The sequence below is a fragment of the Podarcis bocagei genome (assembly GCF_964188305.1).
Source record: "Podarcis bocagei genome assembly, chromosome: 4".
In the NCBI taxonomy this organism is placed as follows: Eukaryota; Metazoa; Chordata; class Lepidosauria; order Squamata; family Lacertidae; genus Podarcis; species Podarcis bocagei.
This window is the reverse complement of record NC_138128.1, coordinates 30,539,762-30,559,906: the sequence shown is the minus strand read 5'-3', so window position 1 is coordinate 30,559,906 and position 20,145 is coordinate 30,539,762. Positions and strand designations below refer to the sequence as shown.

Sequence of the window (20,145 nt, the reverse complement as noted above, 5' to 3'; positions counted from 1 at the left end):
AGAAAGAAAGATGTTAAGTGACTAAGTTAATTTTATGAGAATATAGGTTTTGGAAAACCATTAAAATGATATACACTGAAATTCAACCAAGGGGATATGAGGAAGTTGCTTAACAATGTTAATAAAATTAGTTTTAATAAGGCTAGGCTTTATTTGTTTGTGTGTTTAAAAATTTGTGGAAAACTAATAATTTTTTTTGGGGGGGGGGGAATAAAAATAAAGCATCCATGGCAGATGGCCATCCAACATCTCCTTAAAAACTTTCAGGGAAGGAGAGCCCACCAGCTTCCAAGAGAGCCTGTTCTACTGTTGAATGGCTCTTACTGTCAGGAATTTATTCCTGATCTGACACGCTAAATCTACAGGGCTGTGGTGACTTTGGCTCTCTCAACATTTTGTTCGAAGAGGACCTGGCCCCCCCCTTTTGGGTGAAGATATAGGCAAAGTAGGTGTTGAGCAGATCTGCCTCACACAATAACATTTCTCCATGTTCTCCACACAGAGGATCTACCACTTGCTTATTCTTCCTCTTGCTCTATACACAGCTGAAGAAGTAGTTGTTGCTGCTGCTGCTGTTTTAACCTCTCTTGCAAGCCTGAACTCATTCTGAGCTTTGGCCCACCTGACCTTCTCCTGCAATTGTTGACTATTCATGTAGACTCTTCCTTCCCTCCCTCCCCCCCAATTTTCCCCATTTCTTATACATGTCCTTCTTAAATATTAGGTCATCTAAGCTACACTGGTTCCTTAAGATGCCTCCCACTTTTCTTTCTTGTGGGAATTGTCTGCATTTGTGCCTACAATATTTCACCTTTAAGAAACTCCCACCCATTATTATTATTATCATCATCATCATCATCATCATCATATATTTATTAGATTTGTATATCACCTTTCATCTGAAGATCCCTGGGTGGTTCACAACAGAAAATTTGAAAGTGAGAATACAACATAAATAATAGAACAAAAACAAACTAATAACCCCCTCAAACATATTCAAAAAGCCGTGAAATGTGAATCAGCCAAATGCCTGGTTGAAGAGAAGCTTTTCTGCCTGTCACCTAAAGATATGTAATGAAGGTGCCAGGAGAGCCTTCCTGGGGAGAACATTCCACAAATGAGGAGCCACCACAGAAAAGGCTTGTCCTTCCAGCGTGTTTGTTTCATGAGTCCTAAGTTTATCTTTATATGATGATTCTATTGTATATGTGGAACCCTTACAGGGGGTGATAATTAAAGTTTGTTGGTAACACTAGATTAATGTGCCGATCTTTACATTAGTTATTAAAACTTCAGGAACTTTCCAATGCCTCCCAGGACATATTTGAGATAAGAACTAAGACCAGGAGAAGGGTGTGTGTGTGTGTCTTTTTGTATGAAATTATGCCAACTTTTCTCATGCCATGATAGACACTACAGAAATAAACCATAGACAAAAGTTCAGATTGGCATGCACCATTACAAACCTGGCAGCAAAGACATGTTTTCAGCAAACATTTAAAGGCCCATGCTGAATCTCTGTTGGAAGAGCACTCCACAGGGCTGGGCCAATGACACTTAAAGCTCATGTTTATGTTGATGTCAAATGCGCTTCACCAATTCAGGAGGGTGTCAGCAATGCTCCGGTGATGATTTCAGTGATTGATCTGGGGATATAATGTAAATGTTTATAAGGACCTTGAACCTGGTTCAATAGTAGATGGGTAGCCAGCACATATTTGGCCGGCCGGCATAATATAGATATGTGATGAATATACTGTTCTTGCAGGACCACGGGGTCCCCCAGGTGCCACTGGAAGGCCAGGTAAGACCAATAAATATTGTTTGTTTCAGATATATGAAGGAATTCTGGGATATTTAAAAAAAACAACAACATGAAATTAAATCCTCTGAAATGGCTACAAGCACTGGTACAGAAAACATAGAAATGGAAGTAATACTTTTAACTCTTGCATTAGGTGTTTCGAGACCTGGTCCAAGAGGTCTAACAGGCCCTCCAGGCCTCAAAGGAAGTAAAGGAGATAGAGGACAACCTGGCATGAATGCCATTGGACCTCCAGGACTTCCTGGATTGCAAGGAAAACCTGGCCCAGCAGGATCACCAGGTCTTTCAGGACCACCAGGTAGAGCAAGATGATCATTATTTGTATGTAACCAGAATGTTTTCATGGCATATTTGTGCAACTCTGGAATTAATGGACTATCCAACTGAACTTCTTATGGCTAAAAGCAGCCACTACTGTTGCAACCATCCCTGCAAAGGAAAGCAGAAATATTAAAGTAGAGAAAGTATGATGGATTTGCAAATGATAGAAACTGGATTAAATCTAGTATATAAATTCATTGATTCCTATTCCAATAGCTTTGGAGTGAGAGACTGGCTAAGTTCAGATAACCATATCTCAACTTAATATGCAGTGTGAAAGTATCTAATTAGTCATAGTTTCCTGTTTCACCTTAACTGAGAAACTATGGTTCCCAGCTCAAGGCAGGATCTTAAACCATGGTTTGATACTGGTTTCCGAAATATTATTTCTATATTATTGTGGCCTGCCTCGATTAACAAACTAAATAAATATGCTCATTAGTTAACCAAAGGTATTTTGTAGGTTGACCAATAAATGCGACAATTATTAGACATTCCCCAGTGACTTCCCAAAGTAGTAAGAATAACTAGCAAATGTCAACATTTTCCAGTGTTTTGTTCTTTGCTATGACTTGAATGCACATAGCCTGTGTTTCTTCCATGCTGTCAACACCATAGTATAAGTTCACCTTAAATCTGAGGTCCTTAGAACACCCTAAATGGCCTATAACAGAGGCTATCATGATATTTGTGAGCAATGCATGAATATTTTGTGTTGTGCTCACCCATAAACAGGTATAATAACTTTTGAAAGAGGCCCACTGGGACCCCCAGGAACCCCAGGATGCATTGGACCTCCAGGCCTTTCAGGAGATAGTGGAGCAAAAGGTCAGTTGCAAATACATTTCCAATCTTAATAGTTTGAGGACGGCATGGTGGTGAACAGAAATCTTAACCATACAGTGGTACCTCGCAAGACGAATGCCTCGCAAGACGAAAAACGCGCAAGACGAAAGAGTTTTCCGTTTTTTGAGTCGTTCCGCAAGACGAATTTCCCTATGGGTTTGCTTCACAAGACAAAACGTCTTGCGAGTTCTTGCGAGTTTGTTTCCTTTTTCTTAAAGCCGCTAAGCCGTTAATAGCCGCTAAGCCCATCAGATGTCAAAGAGATAAATAATTACCTGACATTCAGAAGACATCTTAAGGCAGCCCTGTTCAGGGAAGTTTTTAATATGTAACGCTGTACTGTTTTTAACACTGATTGGGAGCCGCCCAGAGTGGCTGGGGAAACTCAGCCAGATGGGCGGGGTATAAATAAATTATTATTATTATTATTATTATTATTATTATTATTATTATTGCCGCTAAGCCGTTAATAGCCGCTAAGCCGCTAATAGCCGCTAAGCCGCTAAGCTGCTAATAGCCGTGCTTTGCAAGACGAAAAAACCGCAAGACGAAGAGACTCGCGGAACAGATTAATTTCGTCTTGTGAGGCACCACTGTAATGATTATTAGACTCTGTCAAGACTATTTAGGCATAGAATATACTCAGTTCCTTTTCATCATGCTAAGGGCAATTAGACCTGATTCTGCTTTTCATTCTGAGCTCATAAAGGCAACCAAACTGTCCCAGAGTAGATTGGCTTCCTCTCTCTCCTTCCAAACAATAATGAGGATTTTACCCTGTACCAAATGCCAATATTTATATGAGCATGTGTGACAATCAGTGTTGGACTTAGACTGGGGAGACATGGATTCAGTTCCCCAGTCAGCCTTGATTCTGAGTGACCTTGAGACACTGTTGGGTTGCTGTGAGGATAAACTACGGATCCCCTAAGCTAGACTAAGCTCTTGAAGGAACAGTAGGATAAAAATCAGAGAGAAAGATAAAATGTGATCTATGTGGGCACTCTCTTTCTCACTGTTGACTAAAGGCTTGCCCAATAACACTAATAATATATTTATCATTTTTAAGGACAAATATTCTTTACTGGGGAAATTTGCCTCACTATCTGCTCCTAGGGTTAACCATATTGCTAAATATGGAAAGCTCAGGGGAATTAGATGCACAAACATGATTACACTCTTTCTCATCCTATCTTTGTGTTTTTATACATTGTATAAAATGTATCTGTGATCTTCGAATGAAGGGCCCTGTGATCTTCGAATGAAGGGCAGTAGAGAAACTTAATAAATGATAATCCATGCTGATAAATACATACAGCGCTGTAGGGCACGTGTGCTTTTGACATAGCAATAATTTACCAATGTCACCTTTAACAGAGAAATAATTTTACTGCAGGTGAAGAAGCAGGCCCATGTGACCAGTGCACCTTTTTGACGGGGCCACCTGGCCTTCCTGGTGTTCCTGGAGCACAGGGTGAACAAGGAGTTAAAGGTAAAAGAATCTGACAATGCTTGAGAATTGCTAAAATATACCAAGAGCTCAGGGAAAGGGGTAGAAGAGGGTGAAAAATCTCCAACTGGCAGTATATTCCAGTTTATAGAACATTTTACCTCAGCCATTCTGATGTAGAACATAAATTAGTAATGTGGTTTTGCTTATATACTTTAAGAAGGGAGGCTTTAGAAATTATTAGGATAAATAATGTGCCTTATGATCCATCACCCTGCTGTCAGAGTGCCCTATAGAGTGCCCATAGTGCTAAAGGGCACAGCTGGTGTCAACAGGATTGTAAAAAACGCAACTCCAGGACACCAGCAAACAGCTGCACACTGGCTTTGTATAATAAAAGTTTAATGCACTAGTGAGGAACAAAGGCGCTTCTGGAATGGAGTATCTTGGAAAAGGTTGTGGCTGGCTGAAACCCTATACTACAACATTTTGTTGTAGGTTCCAACTTGTATTCTACTTATCATTAGACTATGATTCATCTCCCTTAGGATATTATTGTTTAATATTCTACTCAGGGAAAGCTAACCTGTCTCCACCCCATGCAAGTAAGCACCCGCAGTGCTAGTGTTGGGAGGGGAGCTCTGTGGCATCCCCCACACCTTGCCAGCCACTTCTGTGCTACAGAGAAGGACCTACTCTGAGTTCCTAGGCAGTGAACTACAGACATTAGCAGGAGCACAGACAGCCTTCTCCTGATTTCAGGATTTGGGCTGGCTGATATCGGAAGAAGCACTCTTGCTTTCAATGTCAGTCTGGTTATTTCTGTAGTAGTATATGGCCAGTTACTTAGGAGCAGGTGGAGCTTGTCAACCTGGGAAGGGGGCCCATCTATAAGAGAAGGAAAACTCTGGCCCTAAATGTCTGCTGCAGTTCGAAAGCACACAGTGCAAGTAGATAAACAGATACCGATCTGGCGGGAAGGTAAATGGTGTTTCTGTGCGCTGCTCTGGCTTCGCCAGAAGTGGCTTAGTCATGCTGGCCACATGACCCAGAAGCTGTACACCGGCTCCCTCGGCCAGTAAAGTGAGAGGAGCACCACAACCCCAGAGTCGTCCGCGACTGGACCCAACTGAACCTTTACGTTTTAACCCTAACACTCCAGAGTGGAGTCCCTAAGATGGTTGGATGGTGCTTTGTACACCTCCTGACAACTCCTGCAGCCAAGCTGGCACCAAGCGTATTGCTCTGTGAGGCTGAGAAGAGGGGTCTTGTCTTGTGGGCAGCCCAGGACTTCCATACACACTTCCCAGGCTTGCATCCCGGAGAGGTCATTTCAGTGCTGCTAATGCATCAGTTTGACTTCACCTCTGGAGGCACACTCCATTGTCTCTCTCTCGAGAGATGGATGCCAACAATTACGGTACTTCAACCTTCCAGTTCTCTCTAAATCACTGTCTCCACCATTACAGGTATAGAAGGAGCATTGGGGCCTAAAGGATCCCAAGGAACCCCTGGGATTCAGGGGCCTCCCGGCATTCAGGTACGGTTCATGTTAAATTGTTTTTAGAGTTGGTTTATATGTAGAGCCCTTTGTAGTTTCCATCATAAAAAGGCCTCTACCCATTGGAGGATATGGATTCTTTCACCTGCGGTAGCTGACAATGGGAAAAACCTCTTCACACACAGAATCATTTCACCACAATGCCTTAGTGTGTTGATTTTACTGTACCTTTCATAGCATTTATATAGATTCAGCGTTACAGTTCCTGTCATATTTTATTAACAACATGTGACCCAGGGACTTCCAGGTCTTCCAGGAAACCAAGGCCTTAAAGGATTGAAAGGTGAGCCAGGGTATGCAGAACCAGAAGGCCCAAAAGGAGACAGAGGAGAACCAGGACCAAGAGGAAGCTCAGGAGAAAATGGTGCAGACGGGTTACCTGGGAAACCTGGACTGAAAGCCTCAAGAGGTTCTGTGGGAGAACCGGTTAGTACCTGCTACTTTCACATCTAGCGCAATCATACTGATTTTTGCATTGCTTTCAATCCATTGAAAAATAAATAAGGTAAACATATCTGAAGACATTCGTCAGGGTACATGCACATATATTAATTTTTGTTGTGTGCCCTAATTCTATTACAACATCTGAAAAAGTCATGTGGAAATGTGCATGTCTGCAGCCTATACGCAGCATAAATCTGTAGTAGTCACTGATTTCCCTTTTGGATTTAGCTGAATATCCACTTTAAAGTGCTTGGAAGGATTCAGCGTAGTGCTATGGCAGTCCTTCCAGCCTTTCCGTTTGCCAGATGAAAGAATCCCCCCCTACACACTGTTCTCCTGACCCCACAGAGCCAAATTTGGGGGAGGAAAAGCCCTATAGTGCTCATGGAAGTCCTTGCACAGACTTCCAGTAGTGGGACTCAATAGTTGAATCTGGCCTTATTTGTGGTGATCAAAATGAAATTGTTATGTTACTTATTTCTGCTTTGAGTGCCATTGCTGAATCGTGGTGGCAAGTGCAGACTCCATCATGTTTCTAGCAGTGCATATGCAAAAGAGCTATGTTCATCCAGGGTCTTTGCTGTAGGCACTAACCTTTGTTTCTGACTGTGACTTACCATTATATATGCAGGTGTTTTGAGTGTTTGTTAAGCAGTGTTTTCTGAATTCTTATCAGGGACCTGATGGTACAAAAGGAGACAGAGGTACACCAGGACCAGTTGGTATCTCGGGTCTTCCTGGAGAGAGAGGGCTACCTGGACCACCAGGATACGGACCGCCAGGAGTGGAAGGCTCTAAGGGATCTCAAGGAAATCCTGGTTTGCCTGGGTTGGTTGGAGAAGCAGGTCGGTAGATATTATTGTTGTTGTTACTAAATAATTTGACTGTGGTGTCTATAGTAGATTTAAAAGCTGCAGTGGGTGTCAAGGCGTGTATGTGTATGTGTGTGTGTGCATGTGTGTGTATATATACATATATGTGTATGTGTGTGTGTGTGTGTGTGTGTGTGTATACAACATTGCAGAGCATTCTTTAGTTATGTAAGCAGGATCATTTCTGCATCCTGCTCCAGAAATGTCTGTGGCATCCAAGCGCACTCTTGACTTATGCATATTTTAGTTAAGTCCTTTCAGGACCTAGGGCTTCCAGACAGCACTACTGTTGTGATTTTGCTATCTGTGGTTTATATCCGCCTACTTTTCTGCAGTTCAGTGCAGCTCATCTGACTGCTGAAAAACTCAGCTAATTTGCTGGGTTTCCTTGCAGTGCGCTTATCAGCCATTTTGGAGCTACAAATCTGCTACCCCCCCCCCCCCGAAGTTGTGTAACTTCATTGTGCTGCTGTCTTTAAATAACCACTGGCATATTCTAGTTTGTGTTCTTGTTATACACTTTTAAGGTCCTAAAGGTGACCCTGGTCAAGTAAATGCAATTCCTGGACCTCCTGGACTTCGAGGGCCAGATGGTAGGCCTGGACCACAAGGAGAAAGAGGTGAGAGCTACCTTTTCAAGCTGGACTACTGTCAAACTGACCCTTCTAAAATATTACACACACACCAAAAAAAAGGCTGCAACTTGTCATGGTCAAGCAGCAGCCACTACGCAAAGTAGTAACCTGCAGAAGAGGCTGGAAGAACAAGCAAGGTAAGCAAGTAAAATCTTGACAGCAAGGAGCAAAGATGCTCTAGCTTTGTAGGCAAGTGGCCATGATTGACTAATTCCCTTATTCAGGGTGTTTACATGGATGGTTAAGGCTGCATCCTAGCCCATCCATAGCTGGGAAGGCAAGCCCCATTGAACTCAGTGGGACTTCCTTCTAAGTAGATATAGTTAAAAGTGCACTGTTGGCCACTGTTGAGAGAGGGCTTTAGGCACAATTCCTGTATAACTTGTAACTCAACTCACCAGCCAATCAGTGGGGAGAGAGACAGATCCGTGAAGGGGGGAAAAAACCCAGGCAGGTACTTTAGTTTCTTTAGCCCTAGTTCGTAGGGAAGACACTTCAACCCCCTGGGTTATTGTTCTAGATAGAGTGTGGCTTGCCATTTGATACTGCTGCCAGAACTACTTTGCATTCTTTGATAGGTAGTGTTGGATCCAGAGGGCCACGTGGATATCCAGGCCTCCCAGGACCAGAAGGTGACCCTGGCTTTTCAGAAAATGGATTTCCTGGCTATCCTGGCATTAAAGGTAACGTATTTGTCTTTTCTTGAAGGAACAAAGAGAGAGAGAATAAAATGAAGTAATGAAACAAATGAGAAATTTAATAAATAATCATCTATGAAGTCCTCGAGAACTGCAGAGAGAGAAAAAAAACACTCAGTTAGATCTGTATTATCATGGACATCGGTGGTAGCCACTGTGTTGGATTCTGTAAGCTGTTGGGTTCCAACTCCCAACCCACAAGGCCAGTGATGAAGAATAATGGGAGCTGTAGTCAAACAACATTTGGAGGGTTCCATATTGGCTCCCCATGGTGTACATATACCTAGTATCTTCATTAGAGCACTTCAGTAAAACCATATAATGCATTTTCAAAATGGAGGACAGCTGACAATTTGACTTTAAAAAGTAACATGCATACAAATTTCATTTGCTTTGACATACTGTGCTTCTGGTGCTGTAATAGCATCTTTGTTGTAAAAGTGAACAGAGGGTTGTAGCACTGAGTGGCATATCCCACCAGCACAAGGATTTCTGCTTGTGCCATGGGGTTGCCCTCCCCTCCTTGCACACATCCCTAAACCTGTTATGGGATCCCTCAAACTGTCCAGTGCAGATTTGGGGAGGGCAGTGGGCATGCACAGTGGAAAGAGAGGTGAGAAAGTCCTATTGAGCAAGCACAAATTTTTGCCCTGACAAGACATGTTCGTTTGATGCTCTCCAGTAACAGTGGTGCCTCGCAAGATGAAAAGAATCCGTTCTGTGATTCTCTTCGTCTAGCGGTTTTTTCGTCTTGCGAAGCAAGCCCATTGACGGATTAGCGGATTAGCGCTATTAGCGGTTTTTATCGGCTTATCTGCTGATCGGATCAGCTGATAAGCTGCTTAGCGGCTTAGAAAAAGGGGGGGAAGGGGAAAAAAACCCAGCAGGAACTCGCAAGACATTGTCGTCTTGCGAAGCAAGCCCATAGGAAATTCATTTTGCGAAGCACCTCCAAAACGGAAAACTCTTTCGTCTAGCGGGTTTTCTGTCTTGTGAGGCATTCGTCTTGGGGGGAACCACTGTACTTGGTTGATTCCCCCCCCCCCCGGTTCTGTTGTCTTTCAGACAATAAAAATTGCATTAAAAAAATTAAATTCATGTTCAGTTTTTGCATATTATAACAGCTGCATTTATTTATTCATTCAAAACTTTTGCATCCCACCCTTCTTCAAAAAGTTCAAGGCAGCTGACAACAAAATCTAACCATAAATTAACAATTTAAAAAAAAACCAGTTGCAAGATTCCTAACTTAATTAGCAAGAAAAATGTCAGAACCTAAAAAAAATGACATAGCCACTTATCGCAAACCTTCAAGAGCCTGTGTTATATCACTGAACATCGTTTCCCCTCCACTTTGTAGGAGATAAAGGGTCTCCAGGACCCACAGGGCCACCAGGCTGTCCCGGACAATTAGGGGAACCAGGCTTACCTGGAAAACCTGGAATTCCTGGAGAAAAGGTTGGTTCGCAAACTAATTCCACTGAGTTTAATGGGTTCTACTAATCAGCAAGAGCATTAACGATTTTAAGAATTTTAAGAAGTGCTCAGAATATTAAGAAGTAAAAATTAAGTTTTACTTACAGTGTTTGAGACACGACATTTATTGCTATTATTTCCTCCATGTTTTAGGGTGAACCGGGCCCAGTTATACCTGGACAACAAGGCAGACTGGGTTCACCAGGAGTAGATGGCATGCCAGGTGAGAAGGGCGAAAGAGGATTCCCAGGACTTCCAGGGCCCCAAGGTCAACGAGGTCGTGATGGTGCTGATGGGCCAAGAGGTAGAGTATATTTTGAGCAAAATGTTCGCCTCCTTGACATATTAACTAAACATTATGAATTTTCATTCAGTGGCGGTTTCATTCAAGAAACTTATATCTCTCCATTCCATCACATTTGAGCAATGTTCAGTTTGTTCAACCTGAGGATACAGAAGGTATCCTTGAAGAAGTGAAGCCATCTCTCTGTGCACTCAGCTCTCATCCCTTCCTTGCTGCTACAAGAGGCATGGTGAAATGGGGGGGGGACAGCTTTAGTGGTGTCTTATCTGAAGATTGGATGGCTGCCCTGGAAGTGCAGAGATTTAAACCCTGTCAAGCCATACTTAAAAGAAATGGATCTGGCATACTAGGCAATTGAAAAGGGCAGATATATAAAGTCTAAGCTGAATACTTTTAGGTCTCTAGTCTGATGGAAGGATGCCTGTTGGAACTGCTTTTTCTCCAAACTGAGGTGCCTGTCGCCAAATGGACTTGGTCATTAGAGTGCTGCCCCCCTCCCCAGCTACAGCTTTCCACACCTGTAAACTAAATGTGTGAAGTGGATGCATGTATGTTCTGGAGTGTGTGTGACAGAGAGAGGTGGGAAAAGAAGAGGGAGGGAAAGAGTGGAAGCATAAGGAACTCATTGTAAAATGGGGCCCTTCATCACATGATATTAAGTTACCTTAATGCTATCAATACTATCTTTTAGGAGAACCTGGGTCCCCTGGAGTTCCAGGAGAAAAGGGTGTTCCAGGAAAAATAGGTGACTGTCTTATTGGCTTACCAGGCCCACCAGGTCTATGTGGATTAATGGGCCCCCCAGGTACGTATTACACAAAATATTGTCATCCCCCTACTCTAAGCCAGCACATGCTCTTCTGAACACCTGAAGCAAGGTCATGAAGCACACTTCACTGATTTATGGGTTGGAGCAGTGCTCATCAAAACCACAGACTTGTCTGTCTCATTTTCTTCACATAGGATATCTTAGTCAAGTATCTTGTAGGCAGTCATGGTCCTCTCTACAAAAGGGACATGATATCTCTTTGAGAATATATTCTTATTTATAACGTTGTTGATACTTCAGATAAAATCCTATTGAGTTTAGGTTTGGTTTGTTGATCAGGGAACAGGCAAAATAATGAAAGTGCAATCCTATACTTGACTACCTAATAGTAAACCCCATTTAATTCAGTGGGCTTATTCCTAGGTAAATGGAGTTAGGATTAAGACCTAAAATATTTTAACTCTGGGTTATATCTTCTGCATAAGTCTCCGGCAGATGGTACCTGAAATTGAATTAAAAACCCAGAAAAAAGTATAGGCATACAAAATATCCAGACACATAGATACTGGTATGTTTAAATCTTTTTCACTGTTAATTTAAATTCCTTTTAAAATGTTTTTAATTATATTTGTTTTTATTGATAATTTTAACCGCTTGGAGGTTTTGCTTAAATATAGTATATACATTTCAATCAATCAATCAATCAATCAATCAATCAATGTTTTCTTCTTTTTTAAAGTGACCCGAAAGGGTTTTTGTCATTATCGTTGTTCAAATGGCTTTTAATTTAGTTCCTTTTTCTATCATGTCTGGAAGAAGCTTGTTTTTTGTTAATAGACTCTGGGTGTCTTCAATTATTCTGCAGGAGGGATTCAAGTGCACACTGCATATTTTGATTTGCCACAATTAAAGTAGATTAAAGTGGTCTGTTGAGCAAATCCACTTTAAAACAAAAACTGACGTTTTAAGGTTGTAAAACTGATGAGGAAATGCACTGAAAAGTGTGGGATGAACAAAATATTAACGGGGAAATGTATAGCTTCTGGGCTGGGATGAATGCTCATTGTTATATAACTTCCCTACAAACAAATCAACAAATTCTCAATAAATTCTAGGTGTAATGTAACCTCTGTGTAAGCTTTACACCGACAAATTACCAAGTTATCTGGAGGATCCCTCTGTATACAGTTTGCTGTACTTCTTAGTTGTCCTTGTCTGTAAAACTACTTCTTACAAAATATGCCCCCAAACCCATGTTCTTGACCTGAAGATCACAACCTTCTTCGGGGGGGGGGGGGCAGAGAACATTTTCACATAATGGTCATTTCAATGTGTCTGTTATCATAGGAAAACGTGGAGTTCTAGGAGCCAAAGGAGACCCAGGTTTTCCAGGATTAGACATCCCGGGGTTCCCAGGACCATTTGGGCTGCCTGGATTACCTGGCCCACAAGGAGAAGAGGGATCTCCTGGCATCAAGGGACAACCTGGCAGGCCAGGAGTACCAGGTGTACCAGGTGAGTATTTCTTGAAGGGAAAATAACACACTATTAGTACCACTTGCTTGCCATTTTATTCTGCAGGAGTTTTATAGATATGACTGGTACGATCAAATTAAGGCAATGGCATGGTATTAAGTCTGTAGATAATGCATAGATAAATACTCATTTTGCCTGGACTCTGACACAGGCAATAGGGAATGCACAATCTCTGAGTAATACAGTATTCTGTTTTGCTCACTTCCCACAGGTCTAAGAGGAGAAATAGGCTTGATGGGCACTGTAGGTAATCCCGGGCTACCTGGTGTCTTTGGAAATCCAGGTATCCGTGGCAGCAGGGGTAAGTGATAATGCACTTCTCTTATCTGCTCATTATTTATACAGCCATAAGTACACATTGTCAGCCTGTCAGATCTTTCCTGAGACAGCATCCCTCCATAGCTGCAATAGGAGGCAAAATTCCTTCTGGGAGGGCCCACTGGGAACTGTCCATGGTCCTTACTTTCCTGACTTCTGCTTAAAAAGAAACCTGCCCTATCTTTGCCTGTCCAGGAGAGACTCTGTCTGTGTCCGTTTTGCTTGTAAGCCTCCTTTGCTTGGCTGCTTTCACCTGCAGCCTTCCAGGCTTATGGCAGCATTCAGTACGGTCCCTCCTTCAAGCCCTAACAAACAGAGAAGAAGCATGGATCCTGCTCCTAACTAGGCTAATAGGTCAATTCTTAGCAGTGCTTTGTGGTCATATGATTTGCATGTCATTTGGATTTGGATTATTTTTGGCTGTTAATTGGTGCTGGAGTATTAAAGGCCAAAGGGCTGAATGAATTAATCGATTTATTACAGTCACAGGCCAGAGATAGGACAAAGGGCTGAAATTAGTGTGACTTCTGGATATGACAATGTATAAGTTCTAAATTTCTCATGGTCTCCTTGGTAAAACGTTTCAAAGCTAAAACTGTAAATGGCCCACATGAGTTAATGTAATTGTGAAAGAGGGCCTGCACATGTTTCATTGGCCAAATGTGTGTCATGCTATTACTTTTCCAAATGCAAGCCAAGTTTCTTCCAGCTTTTGAAATAATAGACAAAGTACTGCAATTGCAGAGAAGAAAAATAATAAAAGCAGTTTTGTTTTGTTTTGTTTTTCGTTTGCAGGTTCCCCTGGCTTCCCAGGACCAAAAGGAAGAAAGGGATCCTCAGGTGAAAAAGGTGAACCAGGTGATAAAGGTTCTCCTGGAACATCAGAGTCCAAAGTGAGTTTCGGAGATAAAGGAGACAGAGGACCTAAAGGTATATGCAGCAGTTACTACTACTGCTAAAACCAGCTTGATGCCATTACAATTATCATGTTATGTTTTTTAAATGAGAGTGATGGTGATACTGACTTCCAGTGTAATGCATGTCATTGCTGCTGTAGGATTTCCTGGAAGAATGGGACTCAAGGGAGAAAAGGGAGAGCAAGGTCTGAAAGGATGCATAGGACCTGATGGACTACCAGGAATGCCAGGGCCACCAGGTATATAGACTTACTTATATATTAAACTGTATCAGATATACAAAATAATATGAACCTTCTTTTAGTAATTTGTCAAACTAAGACAAGAGCTAGTTAATACAAGAGTTATGTGAGGAATAATGCATCCATAATCATCCATGGTTATGCGCTTGCTCATGGTTGAATGGAGAATAAGATGAATGAACAGTTGCAGAGACTTCTCATACCAGTGCTGGTTAACATGGTGAAACGTACTTGAAATATTAAACGGTTAAAAACTCATGCCCAATCTTTTATTTTTAAAACTTGATGAAACTCAGTAGCAGCTGCACCTTAGTTTTGGGATAATGCTAACCACACACTCATTATGACATGTTTATGAGATACCATCGGACAGCTTGGGAAAACATGAGCTGTGCCATATTCCCTGTAGGAGTAGTCACCCTTTGAGGGGCAATAAGTAGCAGGTGTAAAGCAGAGAAACCAAGAACACTGTTCTTTCTTTTGGATAATGATCCATAACATCCCACCTAATCTTGAAGTGCATCAAAATATGTTCAATTGATTATACTTTCAGGTTCCAAAGGAGACAAGGGACTTCCAGGAATTCTTGGTGGACAAGGATTGACAGGAGCTCCAGGAGACAGAGGGGACATGGGAGTGCCAGGTGATTTTACCCATGTATCTGAATAGTCATCAGGGAAATAGGACTGTAATAGCCACCTGAAAAACAAATAGCTGAATTTAGTGATTAATGCATTTGTAAGGACTGAATTGGAGTAAGCTGTGCATAAATGGGGAATGGTGTTTCACAGGTTTTTGTGGGGAACAGCACATCTCGTAATAAGTTTATTAAGGCCAAAATACTCATTACTCATTATTTTTCAAGTTCTTCCTGTATTTGTCTTGAATATACCTTTACTTAGAGGGAAAAAGAATCTCTCTCTCTTTCTTTCTCTCTCTCTCTCTCTCTCTCTCTGTGTGTGTGTGTAAAGTTGTATTTGTGGAAGGGTGAAACTATGATACAGCTGCTTATAACTCAGTCTCATTTCATATTTTCATTACTTGGCTTGGTTTTGGTTTGGTGGCTTTTCCCCCCTTTGGGAAATTAAAAAAGTCTAAAATATCTATTCTGATAGCCATGTCTATGCCATTGCAGGTTCTAAAGGCGAACGAGGTTCTTCTGGTTTTCCTGGGTCACCAGGAATACCAGGGCCACCTGGCTTGCTTGGTATTCCAGGGGATAAAGGAGAACCAGCCTGTCCTAGATCTGGACCTCCTGGGGACCCAGGACCTGAGGTACAGAAAGTAATAGATCCATGGGTCCAGGCTGTGCTCAATAGGTTTGATTGTTATTTACCGTGATCCTGTTTCCCATTGATGCTTGCTAGGGTGATCCAGGCCCCCCAGGAGAAAGAGGAAGAAAAGGTGAAAGTGGATCACCAGGCCGGCCAGGGCTTGTCGGAGAACCTGGACTACCTGGAAACAGAGGGGAATCTGGTTTACCAGGAATTCCAGGTGAAGTGTGTGTTTTTGGGCACCAGTGCAAAGCGTTAAGAGTGGAATATAATTTCTAAGTGAACTAAAACTGCAACTACTGTAAGCAGCTTCTTTCTATGGAAAAGGTACCAGCTAGCCTGGGGATTTTGTGCCACAGGAAATACCGTATTTTTCGGTCTATAACACGCACCTGACCATAACACGCACGTAGTTTTTAGAGGAGGAAAATCCGTAGGCATGCCACCCGTAGGCATTCCCTCCATAACACACACAGACATTTCCCCTTACTTTCTAGGAGAAAAAAAGTGAGTGTTATGGTACAAAAAATACGGTACTTCAAACACTGCCAACTGATGCCATTCCTGCTTGACCCTGAACTGCCATTTGAACCAGTAGCAATCATCCTAGGAATCATTAACAGTGCCCTTGTGGCTTGTGATTGATGCTCCATCTGAATGCACGCTAACATAAACAGTATAATGCCATGGAAATCATATTATTCAGTAATGCTGTTTCACTCATACAGCGCAGGTTCTCCTTGGGGTATTTTAATACAAAGCTGATCTAAGTAATAACTTCCCATGCAGCTGGTTGAACAACTGAATATCAAATCAGGGAGGAAGTAAAACCCATTGTGCAAAAGAGATACAAAGCGGTGTGTGTGTTAATACAATGATCCAAAATACACTCTTCTGCTATTGATGGCTCCGTTAAATCCTGAGTTTCTCATTTAAATAAGCAGGGCTCAGTACAGCACAGTTCAGAACAGAGAGCACTGTAATTGGGAGCAATGTATTTTTACTGAAGTTGATGGAGCTGCTTCAGCAATGGTCTCTGTGTTAGATGTATAAAGAGCAAACATTCACAAATGAAAGTTGCATTTCTTCTCTTGCTCGCTCACTCCTTTGCAGGACAACCAGGACCTACTGGCAGTAATGGTACTAAAGGTACTAAAGGATTACCAGGACAAAATGGCATCAGAGGCTCTCCAGGTCTGTTGCTTGTTTGCCTATTTGTAGTTCTTTTTCTGTCTTTATTTTTCCTGTTTTTCTCACTGTTGAAGAAAAATCAGTGGGTGATAAGCAATGCTGGTCCTACTCAAAATAGACTCATTTAAGTTAATAGACTAACTTAGGTTCATTAATATCAATGGCTCTATTCCGAGTGTAAAGTTGGATGCAATCCATAATGTTTTCGTTTTTCATAGCTTTTTCTTTATACTTCAATGAAAAGCTGCTTCATCTCTTCTGGTCTCTGCCACTGAGGTTTCCCACTGGTGGGCCAGAATTTGTACTGGCCAATTCTAGAACTTGCCTATATTTTTCAAGGTACACACTTTCCACTGTGGGCTCTATTTTGCAGGAGGTATTTAACCAGAAGCTAGGCAGCTGTCTTTTCCTACTTACATTGTTTAGAATGGATCACTTGCATGCTGCATTACAAACCCTGTGCTGAGCAGGGATTGCTACTAGATGACCAAAAGTTTTCTTCCAACTCTGTGATCCTATGAAACTGACTGCTACAGTTAAGCAGCAGAGCAGCAAATTGTGACTCAGAAAGTTACATGCAGCCCATCTGCCCTGTATTGTGCAGCTTGAGAAAAACACACATACTCATACCCACCCCATCTCTTTTTGCAGTTCTAGGCAAACTGTCAAACTAGGATATTTGCCAAATTCCTGCTGAGCCACCATATTTCACTGATAACATTTCACTTGGTGGATTATATGTCACATAGGTTTTCTCTCTGGACACAAACCTCAATACTGACCAGAGAGAAAGGGTGGATGAGCAGTTGCTCCTTCCTACTTCCTACTGCCTACGCCTCTCCTTCAACTTGAAGAAGAGAAGAGTTTGGATTTGATATGCCGCCTTTCACTCCCCTTCAGGAGTCTCAAAGCGGCTAACATTCTCCTTTCCCTTCCTCCCCCACAACAAACACTCTGTGAGGTGAGTGGGGCTGAGAGACTTCAGAGAAGTGTGACTAGCCCAAGGTCACCCAGCAGCTGCATGTGGAGGAGCGGAGATGCGAACCAGGTTCACCAGATTATGAGTCTACCGCTCTTAACCACTATACCACAATGGCTCCCTTGAGATAATGGCAGATGATACCAACAGCAAGGAGGCACAGGAGCAACCACAGTTGCTGATCACCTATCTTCCACTGGTGCCATGGGAAATGTGGGTGGATCACTGTGGAATAGGAAAGCACAGTTCCTGGCAGCTTTATCCTATACCATGAAGTGCTCCAACAAAAGCCTCTCATTAATCCTCCAGGGCCACTCTCCTGCTCACAATAGAAAATGCGAGCTTTCCCATTCTTTTCGTTGTGTTGTGAGCTGCTTTGTACCTAAGAGTGGCATGCACATTTAAGTAATGAATAATATGTGAATGATCAACACATCACTACAATGATGCACCAATATTAGATCATTTCAAAACCTAATATGACAACGTAATTAATTGATAATATTATAACTTTTTAAATTATTATAAAGTAAATTGTCATTCTAACTTATCCATTGATATCAACTATAAGAAGCATTTCTGGTACAATCACATATTAAGAATAATAAAACCATCAACCACAAACTAACAAATAAAGTGTATAATATTTTTTCATCAAGGCTAAATTTTCAACATCATCCTCAGGTTCACCTGGGTTACTGGGTGATGATGGACCACCCGGTATGAAGGGTAGCCAAGGACAGGATGGTATCCCTGGACCCCCAGGAGAGAAGGGAGCACAAGGTATCCCATTAATAACGTTCATTCTGTTTCAATATGTTCTAATATTTTGGGGGTCATTACAGAATTCATGCCATGTCAAAATTTATACTGTTGAAAAGCACTCACATTTTTAACTTTTTGTTGCGTTTATTGCAGATTAAAAATAAGTAATGTATTGATCAAGTTTTCAGAGTAGTTTGATAATTACTAAAAGTTCCAGTTTTGATTCTTTAAAAACAACAACAACACACAAATAGGAGTGATTTGGATGATAATAACTGGAGATGTCAGCTGCTAGGTACAGATCTTTTTCAGTCATTCGGGTTTGTTAAGAGGAAAATATTGGGGAAGATAACTGAGCCTGACATTCCATTTGCTTCTAAAGCTGCACTTTTGGAGTATTTGAAAGGAGGGATCCTGAATAAGACCTAGAACTAGTAATACATTGGTTAATATCAGCTAGAATGTGTAATGCAGTAATGGTATTGGCAAATATGTGCAAATACTTCGTTACTGGATAGATATATGTTTGTGAATCCTAGAAATAAGGACTTTCAGTATTGCATTCAGCTATGTTTCTATTCCCGTTCTTGCAATGTATTGTATTGTACTTTTGTTCTGCATTTGTAATGAAAACAATTATGAATACAGGTTCTCCAGGACAGCAAATTCCTGGTCCTCCAGGCATTCCTGGTCCTAAAGGTAAAATTAAATTGTTGTGGGGTTTTTTTTGGGGGGGGGAATGAAAGTCAGAACTGTAAGTCTTAAAACGAGCTTAATTCTGTCTGCTTAAGTGCAGAGTAAACCAGTTTACTTCAAAATGTTACTTGTCTATTGCTTTTTGATTTTGGTTGCCATGCACCTAAAATGTGTTATGCCTCTTTAAAAGTATATTAAAGTTGACTAACCTGTACCTAATGGTTGTTTAAATGCTGCATAGGTGTCAAAGGAGACATTGGGGTGCCTGGTATACCAGGGCCACCAGGTATTAAAGGTAGTATGGGAGACCAGGGACCAATTGGACCTCCAGGCTTACCTGGACAACCAGGACTTCCCGGGAAACCAGGTGCAATAATTGCTGGCCAAAAAGGAAACAGAGGCCCCCCTGGTCCTGATGGAAAACCAGGTAGGAACCGTTATTTTATCATACCTAACACAAGTAAAATAGAGACTGTGAGATAATACTTAACAAGTTAGGCTGGCTCACTTTCAGTTATAATGTAGGTTGTGCCTCTCTGAATTCCACACAATTCCTGGTATAAAAACAATTTCCTGTTGTATGTATTATAAAACTATCTCCTTTTTTAAAACGATACAGGTGTCCCTGGTATTCCAGGACCTGCTGGACTCCCTGGCTATAGTATTAAAGGAAATAAAGGTGTTCGAGGAAATGATGGCTTACCAGGCCCACCAGGAACTAGAGGTGACCTTGGTCTACCTGGGCCAGCAGTAAGTGAAATAATTACATTTAATTATCCACTCACTATTTTAACCTTTGGTTGTAGGCTGCAACACATTTCAGCAAAGAAACCAAAACAAAATTACTACAAAATAGAAAAATGAGATGTGAGCATCAGTGTGTAGGCACCTAGGAGATTTCACTTATTTTTATATCATACAGCTATTGGTGCATTTAAACAAATTCATATTTCAGTAATGAGATATTGTGCTTTATTTTATCAATGCCAGGATATTTATCAACAGTTAGGGGAATATCTAGTTTGC

At 41.6% G+C, this 20,145-nt stretch overlaps 1 protein-coding gene across 1 annotated transcript in view; it reads left to right on the top strand.

The window, feature by feature from the left end:
- Positions 1–20,145, top strand: part of COL4A3 (collagen type IV alpha 3 chain) — an 85,059-nt gene that overhangs the window by 52,371 nt on the left and 12,543 nt on the right. Inside the window, exons 20-43 of the mRNA XM_081192519.1 lie at positions 1,769–1,804; positions 1,959–2,123; positions 2,882–2,974; positions 4,389–4,484; positions 5,912–5,982; positions 6,241–6,429; positions 7,124–7,292; positions 7,847–7,939; positions 8,533–8,637; positions 10,013–10,110; positions 10,282–10,432; positions 11,124–11,237; positions 12,549–12,716; positions 12,949–13,038; positions 13,851–13,985; positions 14,113–14,211; positions 14,768–14,857; positions 15,350–15,489; positions 15,582–15,708; positions 16,602–16,682; positions 18,343–18,441; positions 19,072–19,122; positions 19,361–19,546; positions 19,739–19,869. Of these exons, the coding sequence (XP_081048645.1) occupies positions 1,769–1,804; positions 1,959–2,123; positions 2,882–2,974; positions 4,389–4,484; positions 5,912–5,982; positions 6,241–6,429; positions 7,124–7,292; positions 7,847–7,939; positions 8,533–8,637; positions 10,013–10,110; positions 10,282–10,432; positions 11,124–11,237; positions 12,549–12,716; positions 12,949–13,038; positions 13,851–13,985; positions 14,113–14,211; positions 14,768–14,857; positions 15,350–15,489; positions 15,582–15,708; positions 16,602–16,682; positions 18,343–18,441; positions 19,072–19,122; positions 19,361–19,546; positions 19,739–19,869 (2,777 nt within the window). The remainder of the gene's footprint in view (positions 1–1,768; positions 1,805–1,958; positions 2,124–2,881; positions 2,975–4,388; positions 4,485–5,911; positions 5,983–6,240; positions 6,430–7,123; positions 7,293–7,846; positions 7,940–8,532; positions 8,638–10,012; positions 10,111–10,281; positions 10,433–11,123; positions 11,238–12,548; positions 12,717–12,948; positions 13,039–13,850; positions 13,986–14,112; positions 14,212–14,767; positions 14,858–15,349; positions 15,490–15,581; positions 15,709–16,601; positions 16,683–18,342; positions 18,442–19,071; positions 19,123–19,360; positions 19,547–19,738; positions 19,870–20,145) is intronic.